Genomic DNA, 12,622 nt, shown 5'->3' on the forward strand with positions numbered 1-12,622 from the left:
TTCTACTGGGTCACAGTTTATTAGCTTAGCCTAGGGACCACTGAACTCAGAAGTGCCTACCAGAGCAGGGACTTAATGTAGGTAAGTGAAGTGGCTGGATGTGAACAAAAGACTAAGGCAAGTGTGATGGCAAATCACGACTGACTACAGCCTCAGTGTGGGAAGTTTTAGGAAGTGGTGTGATCTTAGCAAACTGGGCCATGGACACCTCATTTAAGGAGGTAACCAGGGCTTAGTACAGCAGATTGTGCGATAGAGGAATGTGGGCCCAAATCACAAGTCATCTGCTTTTTATTTTGTGAAACATTGCAGATTTCAAAATTTAGGTAATAAGAACTATAACTAATTTTTTTTTTTTTAATTTAAAGGCCTTTGCAGTTATTTTTGGTCCAGGACCAGCCTGTAGGATTCTGCTTATGACTTTCAGCAGAGTTGCCCTCATTGAGTTGTGTTTGGATGCTTTGTACTCAGCTTTAACTGAGAAAAATTCTGAAAATGAAAGTTGCCTCTGCAGGTTAGGGCACCCGACCCAGTCGGTTCTGCCCCAGACCTGCCTTTTGGATTTCAGTGGCAGTAAGAGTTGTGTCTCTTTCTTGAAATGTCTTCTGCTTTTTCCTCTTCCATTGCAGTCATGGGAACAATCACATGCTTTTTCTGACATTCATGGTGGAAGCTAACAGTGCAACATAACTTACTACTCCTCCTGAATCCAGTATTTTGTCTTCCTCTTCTTTCTCATGGTTTCACTAACCCAGACAGTTGTACAGGCTTTTGTTCCATTTCCTAGCCCTTATCATCTGAATCTTCAACAAGACTGTGGATCCCTGAAGGGCAGGGAAGGTAAATATATATTTACTTTTGTATCTACAGTGCCTGACACATGGTAAGCACTCAAGAAATGTTTGGGTTTTGGCCATGATTTTTGGTTAATATAAGAAGTGGACTTTTTACACTTTTTGTAAACACTACTGTGGGAGACTAAATTATGTACCCCAATTTAGACATGCTCTTCATCTTTTTCATTAAATGCAGTTTTATTGGTATATATTCATATACCATATAATCATCCAAAGTGTACGATCAATGGTTGACAGTGTCATCAAATAGGTGCGCATTCATCACAATTGAATTTTATACATTTTCATTACTCCAAACAAATAAGAATAAAATTAAGCATAAAAGAACACCTAAAACATCCCATACTCCTCATTTATTTATTTTTGTCTTTATTCTCATACTCTTCTGTCCATACACTGGATAAAGGGAGTGTCAGTCACAAGGTTTTCACAGTCATAGTCACACCTTAAAAGCTACATAGTTATATAATCATCTTCAAGAATCAAGGCTATTAGATTACAGTTCAACAGTTTCAGGTATTTCCCTCTAGCTACTCCAATACACCAAAAACTGAAATGGGATACCTATATCCTATATCTTATTTAAGAATAACCTCCAGAATGACCTCTTGACTATTTTAAATCTCTCAGCCACTGAAACTTTTTTGTTTCATTTCTCTTCCCCCTTTTAGTCAAGAAGGCTTTCTCAATCCCATGATGCCAGGGCTAGGCTCACCCCCAGGAGTCATATCCCATTTTGCCAGAGAGATGTTTACCCCTGGGAGTCAGGTCCCATGTAGGGGGGATGGCAGGGAGTTCACCTGTGGAGTCAGCTTCGAGAAAGAGGCCACATCTGGACATTCGTAAGATTGACCCATGTTCCTGTGGGTGTGAAACCATTGGAAATAGGATCTCTTGAAAATGTTATGTTTAGTTAAGGTGTGGCTGAACTGAATATGGACTACTGGAATCCTTTATAAGCAGGATAAATTTATTCAGAGTTGAAAGAAAACCATGAGGATCCAAATGCTGGAAGTGAAATTAACCCAGAAGAGAAAAGAGAGGACATTGCCATGTGATGTGAGGCAGTTACACGAGCCCAGAAACTCCAAGGATCACCAGCAGCCAGCACCAGAATGTTTCTGACTTTGGAGAGAAAGCATCGCCTTGCTGACACCTCGATTTTCATTTCCCCTAGCCTAAAACCATGAACCAATAAATTCCTGTTGTTTAAGCTAACCCATTGTGTGGAAAAACTAAGATAACTATTACTGGGGACTCCATCCCTCACGTTGTGCAATGATCCTTAATTATGGTGACTGAGAATTTTCCAGGACACAAGAGTTGCAGTGTTAAAACTGGGAGAACTGGGACAAAATGGTCATCCTCTCCTCAATAAATATCTGTGGAAAGAAAATTCTCTTGAGGCTTAAAAGAAGGCAAAAGGCTGTTTCTTCCCTTAGTCCAAGGTGTTTTCCTTCATCTACTGATGGGAGATTGGAACACCGTGTGCCATGTTTCGTTGGCCTCAAAGAAGCTCCAAGATAAGTTTTATGAATAATGTCAGTAGCATCCATCATAGGTTCTCTGAAGTAATTATTTCATTGCCTCTCCCTTCCTCTTTATTGGCTCTTTTCTTTTGCACCCAGAATTACATTAAATTACTGTTACCAAACAAACAGGAGAGAATGTCTATGCCTTTTGTCTTTTTACTTCCCTTCATTGCCTATTATTTCATTCTGTGTTTGTTTTATTTTAGGGGGTGACAACCTATGGCCAGCCAGCTGCCTATTTTTGTATATAAATTTTTATTTGAACATATCCAGGCCCATTGTTAACATGTTGTCTATGACTGAGGGTTACAACAGAGAGCATATGGCCTCCCCAAAGTCTAAAATATTTATGATCTGGCCCTTTACAGAAAAAGTTTGCCAACACCTGTATCATGTCACCAAACTTCTCAAATGCTTTTGATAAGATTTATGTGTAGTTTTGAAATTTACGTATATACAGGAACATTTTCTATTATAAAATGTGTAGTTTCAAAATTTATATAAACATATATACTATGTTCACAAAAATAATATAGCTATTATAAAAATGTTAACATCCCAGAAATATATAATGGAGACCACATCCTCATTTAATCTAATTCTGTTTATGACTTCTGTTAGTGAGTCAGTGTCTAATCTTACAGATTCGTTTCAGTGCATAAACTAAGATATATTTCATTGTAATAATACTAAAATAAGAAATAAACCTCTATGTGAGCAGATTTTCCTGCATAAGCATTCTTCGCGTCCCTGTTAGCAACATTTTCCACCTGTGTCTCCACTGACACATTTGCAGACATCCTCACTCATTGGTTCCAATATCTTTCCTCATTGATCTAATTTAATCAAAAGCCTTTTCTAACTCATTTCACAATAGCAATACCATTGCAAATTCTAATTATTCCTGGTACTTCAGATTATAATAAATATTCTTTTTTATCACTATTAATCACTTTCACTTCATAATATATCTCAGAATCCATGAGGAGGATGATTACCTGCAGACTTCCAAATCATTAAGCTAAGTATTCAGGATTATGGCTTCAGCTAAGTATCTACTCACTTCTAGGAAACTATCAGGGCCAGTGTCTTCCGCCTTACATGTCTGATTGCATCACTCACCAGGAGTCCGAGTTTCTTAGGTCAGCTGCCATCACTCAGAATCTTAGATCCATATGATCTCTACATCCCCAATTGGCTTCATCAATCCTTGCCTCCCTTCCCAAATGTTTCCCCTGTGTCCTTTGGAATTCCTTCTCTGTAACTTACAAACAGGTTCACATTCTCAACCTCTTCTCCAAATATTTTCTTGCTTTAACACAAACCCATCAATCCCCTAGCCTACTGGTCAACCTTCCCAAGTATTGATTTCCCCATAGGTTACTTTCCTCTCTCACATCTTGTTCTTCAGGGCTCCCTTTGCTATATCCAAAACATTTTAACACATTGTACTTTCAAAAATATCACAGCCTTTTAAGTGAAGCCCTGAAATTATATCACCAGTTGCTCCACCTCAAAGAGATCTTCTATCATTCCTTCAATCATTAAAAACTCTAGCTCCAAACTCACTCTTCCCTTCCACCCCTATTGTTCTCATCATTCTTGGTGACTTTAACATTTACATAGATAACTCATCCAACTTTCTGACTCCTCCATTCTTAGCTTTCCCACCCATCCATGATCTTTTCCCCCACCCTACTTCCACCCCCTTTTCCATAACCACACCCTGGACCTTAGCATTGACAGTAACTGTACAACCTCTTAAATATGGATTTCATGTCTCCCATTCTCTGATATTGCCTTTCCTGCTCTAATATCTCTACTCCAAACATTGACCAACTCAGAACTTTAGTGCAGCCCTATCTAATATAATGCAAGCCACATATGTAATTTTACAATTTGTTGTAGGTTTACAGAAAAGCCATGCCAAAAATATGGAATTCCCATATACTCACCACCCCCATACATGTAGTTTTCCCTATAATTAACATTTTGCATTAGTGTGGTACTTTTATTAAATTTATGAACCAATGTTATTATAATTATATTATAACTAATGTTCCATGGTTTACATTAGGGTTTACTCTGTGTTATACAGTTCTGTATTTTTTCTAACGTTTATTGTAATATCATATATTTAACATAAAATTCCCCTTTTTAACCACTTTCAAGAATACAATTCAGTGGTTAAAACTAATCTTAATAATAAATTTTATTTAACCTAATACAGCCAAAATATTATTGTCAGCGTATAATCAATTTAAAAATTATTATTAATGAGATATTTTACACTGTTTTTCTCATACTTTCTTTGAAAACAGGTATGCACTTAACACTTACAGCATATCTCAGTTTAGACAAGGCACAGTTCAAGTGCTCCATTGTCACTTTTGGCTAATGGCTATCATATTGGACAGAGCAGCTCTACTTCACTGACTTTTTTCATTCAACCTCTTTAATGTCCTCCCATTCTGTTTTATCCAGTGTTAACTCCATGTCCCATTACTATCATCACACTCTCCAAATGCCCTCCATTTTCCTTCATCTATTAAAATAAAGTTCATCATTGGTTGGAGCAAACCATCGAGTCTGTACCCATTGCAGCAGAATATATCAGAAAAAAAAAATGAACTCACTTAACCTTCACTTCATGACCACACATTTCAAATAGGCATATAGTAGTCCTAGAAACCTTATCACATTTCCCAGTTAAATTTGCTTTTTCACTCTGTGCAACTACCATTTTCTGTTTTCCTTTTTCCTCAAACTTCCCCGCCTCCTCCTACCTCTACCTTTTAGCAAATGCCCTTGCTCCATAATTTACCAACAGGTCTCACAAATCTAGTATGTCCAAAGTGAAACTCTACACTCCCCAACTTGTTCAAGTCAGGAAATGATGCCATCATCAAACCCAAAACCAAGGATTTGACTTTAATTCCTTCCTTTCTCTCACCCTTACATCTAATTCACCAGCAAGTTCTATTATGCAAAATGAATATCAAATCTGTCCACTTCTCTTCATGTCTATAGCTGCCACCCTGGATTTAGTAAACATCATCTCTTGCCTGGACTTTAGCAGCAGCTAACTGGTCTCCCTTGTTTCCGTTCTGTTTCCTTGCAATCCATTTTTTTCTATTCAGCAGCTAGAGCAATCTTTAAAAGGCATAAGTAGGATCATGTTGCTCCCTTTCTTACAACTCTTCAATGGCTTTCCACTGCCCTTAGGATAAAATCCAAACTTGTTTCCATGGCTACAAGGTCCCACATGATCTGGCCCCTGCTTACTTCTTCAACCTACTCTTTCATTGCTCTTCTCCCCACTTACAATGTTATCATTATGATGGCTTCTTGACTGTTTCTTGAACGCACCAAGTTCTTTCTTGCCTTCTGGCTTCTGCATTGCTGTTCCCTCTCCTTGTAAAAGTCTTCCCCAGGTGTTTCTTATGATCTTTTTTTCCTTTTGGCCTTTAGAGACATGGTCCCTTAAAACTCTCCTTTTCCTTTCCCCATCAGTTATTTTCCTATCAGGTCTTTCTGTTATTTCTGTGATGGCACTTATTATCCAGAATCGCGCTGTTTATTTCCTTGTTTGCTTCTTTATCATTTGCTTTCCCACTAGAAATATCTCCACTAGGATGGGAAGATATAAATGCAATGGTTATTTATTGAAAGAAGGGAAGAGGGAAGGAAGGAAAGAATTGATGCCCCAATATGTCTCTCCTCATTACTGTAGAATGCACAGACTCACAAGATCAAACTTTACAGCCTAGCAAGATCATTAACCTCAGATATGGGTCACTGAGATTGACAAAATGCCTCTTTTTTCCCCCTTGATAGAGATCATGTCTATAAATACTTCTTGGTATTTAAGATCTTTAAATGTGGTAAAACAGCCAGTCTAAATAGACTGCTTTCCTGACAGGGTTGGGTCATCAGAATTTATTATCCCAGAGAACCAGATGGTGTTGAAGCATCAGGCTACATCACTTAGAGAGCTCCACCTGTTCATCACGGAGGCTGTACAAATAGGCTGTGACCTATAGTTCTGGGAACTTATCATATATTCACTTAATAAAATCATGCTGGCTTCTATGTGTGGAGGATGAATTGGAAGAAGGCAAGAAGGTGTGTGGAACCTTAGTTAGGAGTCTTTCATTTGCAAGTGACAGAAATTTAACTCAAATTGGTTCAAGCAATATAAGAATTATTGAATGTACTGTTCTATACAATTCAAGAATGTATTGTTAGAGCAATATATTGAATGTATTCTCATGTAACAGAGAAGGCTGAGGCTATTTGGCTGCAGGTACAGGTGGATCCAGGGGCTCAAAATTATCATTGACCTGGATGTGGAGTTTAAATCCCCCTCCTCTTTTGAATGTGGGATGGACTTGATGACTTGCTTCTAAAGAACAGAGCATGGAAAAGGGAACACAAACTAATTAGCTGACAAACAGTTCATTGGCCAGGTGGTCGAGGTTAACCTCACCAGTGCTAATTCATGTCGATAGCATGTACTCCTGATATGAAGTGATGAGAAAGGCACTTCATTTCTGCGGTGTTCTTTCCTCCAAACCATAACCCCATTCCAATCATGAGATTGGGCAAACCCAAATTTAAGGTTAGTCCACAAAATACTTGTTTAGTACCCTGCAAAATTCACAAGATCTTGAAAAACTAAGAAAGACTGAGAAAATGTGGCCAACTCAAGGAATCTAAGGAGACATGACAATTAAACACAACATGGTATCCTGGAGTGGATCCTGAAACAGAAGCTGTCATTAGTGAAAAAACTAGTGACAAGTCTAGAGTATAGTTAATAGGCATGTATCAATGCTGATTTCCTGGTTGTGACAAATGCACCATGGTGATATCCGATGTTCACAAGAGGGGAAACTGCGTATGGGGTACATAGGAACTCTGTACTATCATTGCAACTTTTCCATAAAACTAAAATGATGCCAAAATGAAAAGTTTATTTTTAAAAAAACCTATCAGTAGGGCCAAGTTTCTTTTTTTCTGAGCTCTATTTTCCTTGCTGTCTGCTTTACTTTTGGGGAGGATGACCAGACACTCTAGTTTTCTTGGGATAGCCGCAATTTTGCCTGTTGTCCCAGCATAATTGTTTAAATTATCCCATTTTACTCTCAAAGTGTCCCAATTTGTATGATAAACTGGGGGTCACCCTACTCTCTCTGGGTGGACCTTTAACAGCTCCAGGCCTATGACCTCCTAGCCATAAGACCAAGAGACAGGTTAGCTTCTTTTTCTCAATAGTTCTGACAAAGTTCCCAGCATTGAGTCTGACTGATTCTGGAGTCAGTTGCCCCATTCTGAAGCAATAGTCTGGCTGGGGTATATAATGTTTTCACTGGGCCACACGGCCCCCACCAGGAGTGAGGGCAGCTCTCCCCAAAACACTTCAGAAAGGGGGAGGAGATTGTTTCATGGGAAAAATCGGAGTTGGAATGGATTCCAGGCAGGTAAAAAACACAGATGTCAACCAGATGGGGAGAGTGGATAAGATGAAGTTTTCCAATGATTTACTTTCCAAACCCCCATGTTAGAATGGATTTAAAGTTGTGCTTATAGCACCTTGCTCTGACTCCCTTCTGTCACAGGCAGTGTGTTAAGAATCACATGTAATTTGCAGACTCTCTTGTCTTGGCCATAGTTCAAAGTGATTGATGGTGGCTGTTACATTGTTGTTTTTTTTTTCTTAACTGTGATAGTCGGTAAATTATTGTACTGCTTGTGAGTTGTGATTTACAGTTGCTTCAAATTTCTTTTACATTTTACCCAAGGGCAATGTAGAAATTTCGTTAGGCTCATGGAAGAATATAGTGAATTTCATCTTGTCATCTTGTCAACGGTGGGACACAGGTTAAGAACCACTGATGTGGTGGACAGATGGCCTTTGCCTATAGCAAGAGGTCTCAAGGCCATCCAGTGCTGAGGTCTTGGCAAACTGTGTCTCGCCCACTTGAGTGGTGAATGTAAGCACTGGTTAAGATCACATATTCTAAAGTTGGACAACCCATGTTGGAATCTTAGTGCTGTCAAAGCTGTGTAGACTTGGGAAAGTTATTTAATCTCTCTGTGTTCCTTGACCTATTGAATGATTTCTTTCAACCTTCCTTCCCACCTGTATTAGTTAGGGTTCTCTAGAGAAACAGAATCAACAGGAAACACTCACGAATATAAAATTTATAAAAGTATCTCATGTAACCATGGGAATACAGAGTCCAAAATCCACAGGGCAGGCTGTGAAGCTGACAATTCTGATAGAGGATCTGGACGAACTCCACAGGACAGGCATGCCGGCTGAAGCAGAAAGAGAGCCTCTCCCTTCTGAATCCTCCTTAAAAGGCTTCTCGTGATTAGATTAAGCATCACTCATTGCAGAAGACACTCCCCTTTGGCTGATTACAAATGGAAACAGGTGTCTCTTCTGAATCCTCCTTACAAGGTTTCCAGTGATTAGATTAAGCATCACTCATTGAAGAAGACACTCCCCTTGGCTGATTACAAATGGAATCAGCTGTGGATGCATCTGACGTGATCATGATTTAATTCTATGAAATGTCCTCATTGCAACAGACAGGCAAGCACTTGCCCAACCAGACAACCAGGTACCACCACTTGGCTAAGTTGACACATGAAGTTGACCATGACACCACCCTCACACAGTTTACACTCCAGCCACATTAGACTAGTGACAGATTCTCAAATGTGTGCTGATTTTTTTTTTGCCACAATGGCTTCATTATTACCTCTACCTGGAATCTCCTTCATCTAATTTCTGCTTCTTAATTGCTTACTCAACCTTCTGCACCTTTCCAATAAATAGTTCCACTATCCATCCCATTGCTGAAGCCAAAACCATAGGAATCATCCTTACCTCATTGTTTTTTATTTCCCATACCCATATATCAGCATGTCCTTGTGGTCTCTCTCTTCAATAATGTGTCTAGAATCTGTGCAATTCTTTCTGTTCTGTCAGCTACTTCCTCAGTCCAAGTCATTATCACCTCTCCTCCTTTCCCCTCTCCTTTCTTTTTCTTCTTGGCATTTATCCCTGGATGAAAGTATCTTGTTTATTTACTTGTTTATGAGAGCAGTGACCAGATTTATCTCATCAGCAACTGTAGCTTTACTGCCTGGAACAGTGCCAGGTTCAGAATAGGCATTTAATAAGTATTGGTTGAATAAATGTTTAAAATGCCTTTCCAAATCTTCTATTCGAATACAGTCCCTATGACCTTCTTACCTTGTCACAGGTTGAGTTCCAGGGAAACAGTCTCTGAGACAAAGATTCACATGTAAGAAATGTATTGGGGAGTGCTGTCAGGTACAGAACATGTGAGGGAGCAAAAGAAGCAGGATTGGGTGGAGAGAGAAGTTGAGCTGTGATGGAGTTGTAAGAGAAGGCTTAGCTGATCCCATGGAGTATTCTAAAGCTGTGAGGATCCTTCAGAGATGTCCTCCATTGAGACATCTTGTAACCCTATGTCAATCAGTCTTTGGACTCTATGTCAATCAGTCATTGGATGCAACTGTCTCTGAGGAGGGGACATAGCCTTAAGTGAAGGAGCTTCCTTTAGTTGAGGGCAGTTCCTGGAGAGGGATCCACCTGTGAGCTTACAGTGGCCAACTCTCTTGGCAGCTGAAAATGAAGGTCATAAAGGGAAGATCTGGAGAGCCCATTTGGTGTCTACCACACATCTCATGTATGGTATTTAGCAGTATCTGTGTCTTATTATTTATTTGTGAATCTCCATCTCTCTCTCTCCACTTAGCCCATGGGGACAAGAACTAAGTTTTTCTCATGTTTGTGGCCCCTATAGTGGTCAACACATAATATGTGTTCACTATGTGTTCACATAATATGTGTAACACAATAGTATTTGGATTTAATTGAGTAAGAAGAAATTAGCTAAAGATGTCCTTTATGTTTGGGAAATTCTCATTGTGGACTCCATGAAAGAGTTAAATGGAAACCCTCTTTGGGTTAGAAAGGGGAGGTCATGGCTTGGCTCCTGGAATTGAAGGCACATGAACTGAACAACAAAATGTCCTCTTTACTAGATAGGTTTCAAAGACTTTTTAGCATTGGGTTGAATGCTTTTCTCTTCTTGAAAACCAGACCACAAATGAGCACTGAACTTCACAGGTCTAATCCTTGGAACATGACACTTTAGTATAGGAGTATTTTTCTTCTTCTTTTTTCTTTTACATGGGCAGGTGAGAACTCTGCCACTGAGCCACCGTGGCCCACCCTGTAGGAGTATTTTATAAGATGGAAATTTGTTGGGAAATTTGATGTATTTTACTGCATTCCTTCCAAACACAATACATAGGCTAGAGGGAAGATCCAGAAGAAAGAGGAAAAATTGAGGAAAATAACGATTTTTAAACTAGACATATCTCTATTTTAGTAAAACATTTGATGTGTCTTTCTAATGGATGAATAATGGAACAGACTATAACAGGGGATGCCAAACATACAGCTCTTGATAAGCTTAATCAATTTGGCATTGAACTATTTCAAATCTATTCTAGTTCCAGATTCTCCAACCCAGCTGGAATGGCTTGTATTTTTCTCATTCCATGTTGGGGGTTTTACCATCTCTAGCCCAGCTGGACAAAAACAGTGAGAAAGACCAGAACAGTAGCAGAAAGTGTCCTGTTGACTTAGGAGTTGGAGGAGCAGCTGGAATGGAGAGAGGAAACGGACTATAACAAAATACTGTGATTGTGTCCCTTTCGACCCCTGGGAAGACCCACAGAAGAGCCAGACACCAGAATGGATCACAGAACCTTTGAAGTTTTATTAATATCATGGTACTTTCTGCACCAGGGGAGCAAGACTGGATGTCAAAAATGTTACATGTATTTGAATAGGGTTTAAATAAGTTACTGACCAATTCAGCCACTCTTCCCATTATCTTAATAGCCTACATCCATGTCAGGGGCAGGGAAGTATCCTTTCATGAAAAGAGATGGTTTAGGAAAATCTCATATACATAATGGCTTTGAGTGGTTTCTTTGTGTTTCTCATTTTCTATATGGTAACATTCAGCATGTGTTGAGAGCAGTAGAGAGTTAACCAGAGGGTTCCAAGGTTTATTCAGCAACTTTGTCCCAACAATCTCACCTGACTCCTCCAATCCATGTTTGTATGCCAGCTCTGGAGGAATCACATGAGACTGTCAGCTTTTTGCATCTGGAAACCTTGTGGAAGTTGCAGGTGAACTGCAGCCCTCCTTTGATATCTCTAGCTCACTGCCATGAAATATGAACTTCTGGAATCACTCATTGAACAATCCCTTTTGTCTTTCCATAGGAAGCCACTCCTTTTCCTGGGTGCTATGCAGGAGGCAAGGATACACTTCTATTATTTGGATGATGCAAGAGCAAGAAATGAAGGTAAAAAGGCATGCAGATAAAAATTGGGGAGGGTTGTGATTTGAGGAAAGACCCAGAACTCAGAAATTATTGCTTGGCACCAGGTTTCAGTCAGAGTAGAAGAAAAAGTAATAGGATATAGGAAGACAGGCTGGGAGTATGCACTGAGGTATTCCAATCCCAAGGGTATACCTATGACTAATATTGTATTCCAAGAGGAAAAGGAGTGTGTACCCAGGAAAGAGGCTGTAGAGGTGCCCAAGAGCTTCAGTTCAGAAAAATCAACCATCTTCAGGGCCAGAGGAAGGAAGCCTTTGCCTTGGTTCAGGACCTGGAGGTGGGAAATGGAATAAATACAAATCTGCAATAGGAGGAAGATGTGAGTAGGTGGTGGGAATGGGTTGGGATTGGGGAGACGATCAGGCAATGACAGACTAACCAAGGAGGTTACGGAGGAGTGGGAAAGGGGCAAGGTGGACAAATTGGAAAGTAAATTTCAAACTGAATTGTATTCATGGTTGATTATTTTAAATGAATGCTATCCTCTTATTATTTAGTCTTTTCTGAGCTCTTTCAGGGCAGGGACTAAGCTTGGTTTGTCTTTGTATTCTCAGTGCCTAATTGAGTGCTGCCACATAGGAGGAGCTCAAAACCATTTATTTTTGCATGGATTATTCTTAGCAATAGTTTTTGAACATGCTATTTGTTGTATTTGAGACCCTGTAGAAGATAAGTTTTAGTATGATTGCGTCCCTAGCTGTGGGGAAGAGGAGCTCCCAAGGACTGCACATCTCTATGGGAGGAACTGGTACACAGTCTTGAAAT

At 39.5% G+C, this 12,622-nt stretch overlaps 1 protein-coding gene across 2 annotated transcripts in view; it reads left to right on the forward strand.

The window, feature by feature from the left end:
- The first annotated feature begins 23 nt into the window (after nucleotides 1–23).
- LOC143667378 (uncharacterized) overlaps nucleotides 24–12,622 on the forward strand; it is a 183,188-nt gene continuing 170,589 nt past the window's right edge. The window contains exons 1-3 of one of the 2 annotated variants that reach the window (XM_077141561.1): nucleotides 35–81; nucleotides 630–840; nucleotides 11,736–11,818. In XM_077141561.1, the coding sequence (XP_076997676.1) occupies nucleotides 738–840; nucleotides 11,736–11,818 (186 nt within the window). In that variant the 5' untranslated portion in view covers nucleotides 35–81; nucleotides 630–737. Of the gene's footprint in view, nucleotides 82–629; nucleotides 841–11,735; nucleotides 11,819–12,622 lie in introns of both variants that reach the window. The other variant, XR_013168014.1, reaches the window with a different exon arrangement.

This window comes from Tamandua tetradactyla, chromosome 23 (genome assembly GCF_023851605.1).
Source record: "Tamandua tetradactyla isolate mTamTet1 chromosome 23, mTamTet1.pri, whole genome shotgun sequence".
Taxonomy (NCBI): domain Eukaryota; kingdom Metazoa; phylum Chordata; class Mammalia; order Pilosa; family Myrmecophagidae; genus Tamandua; species Tamandua tetradactyla.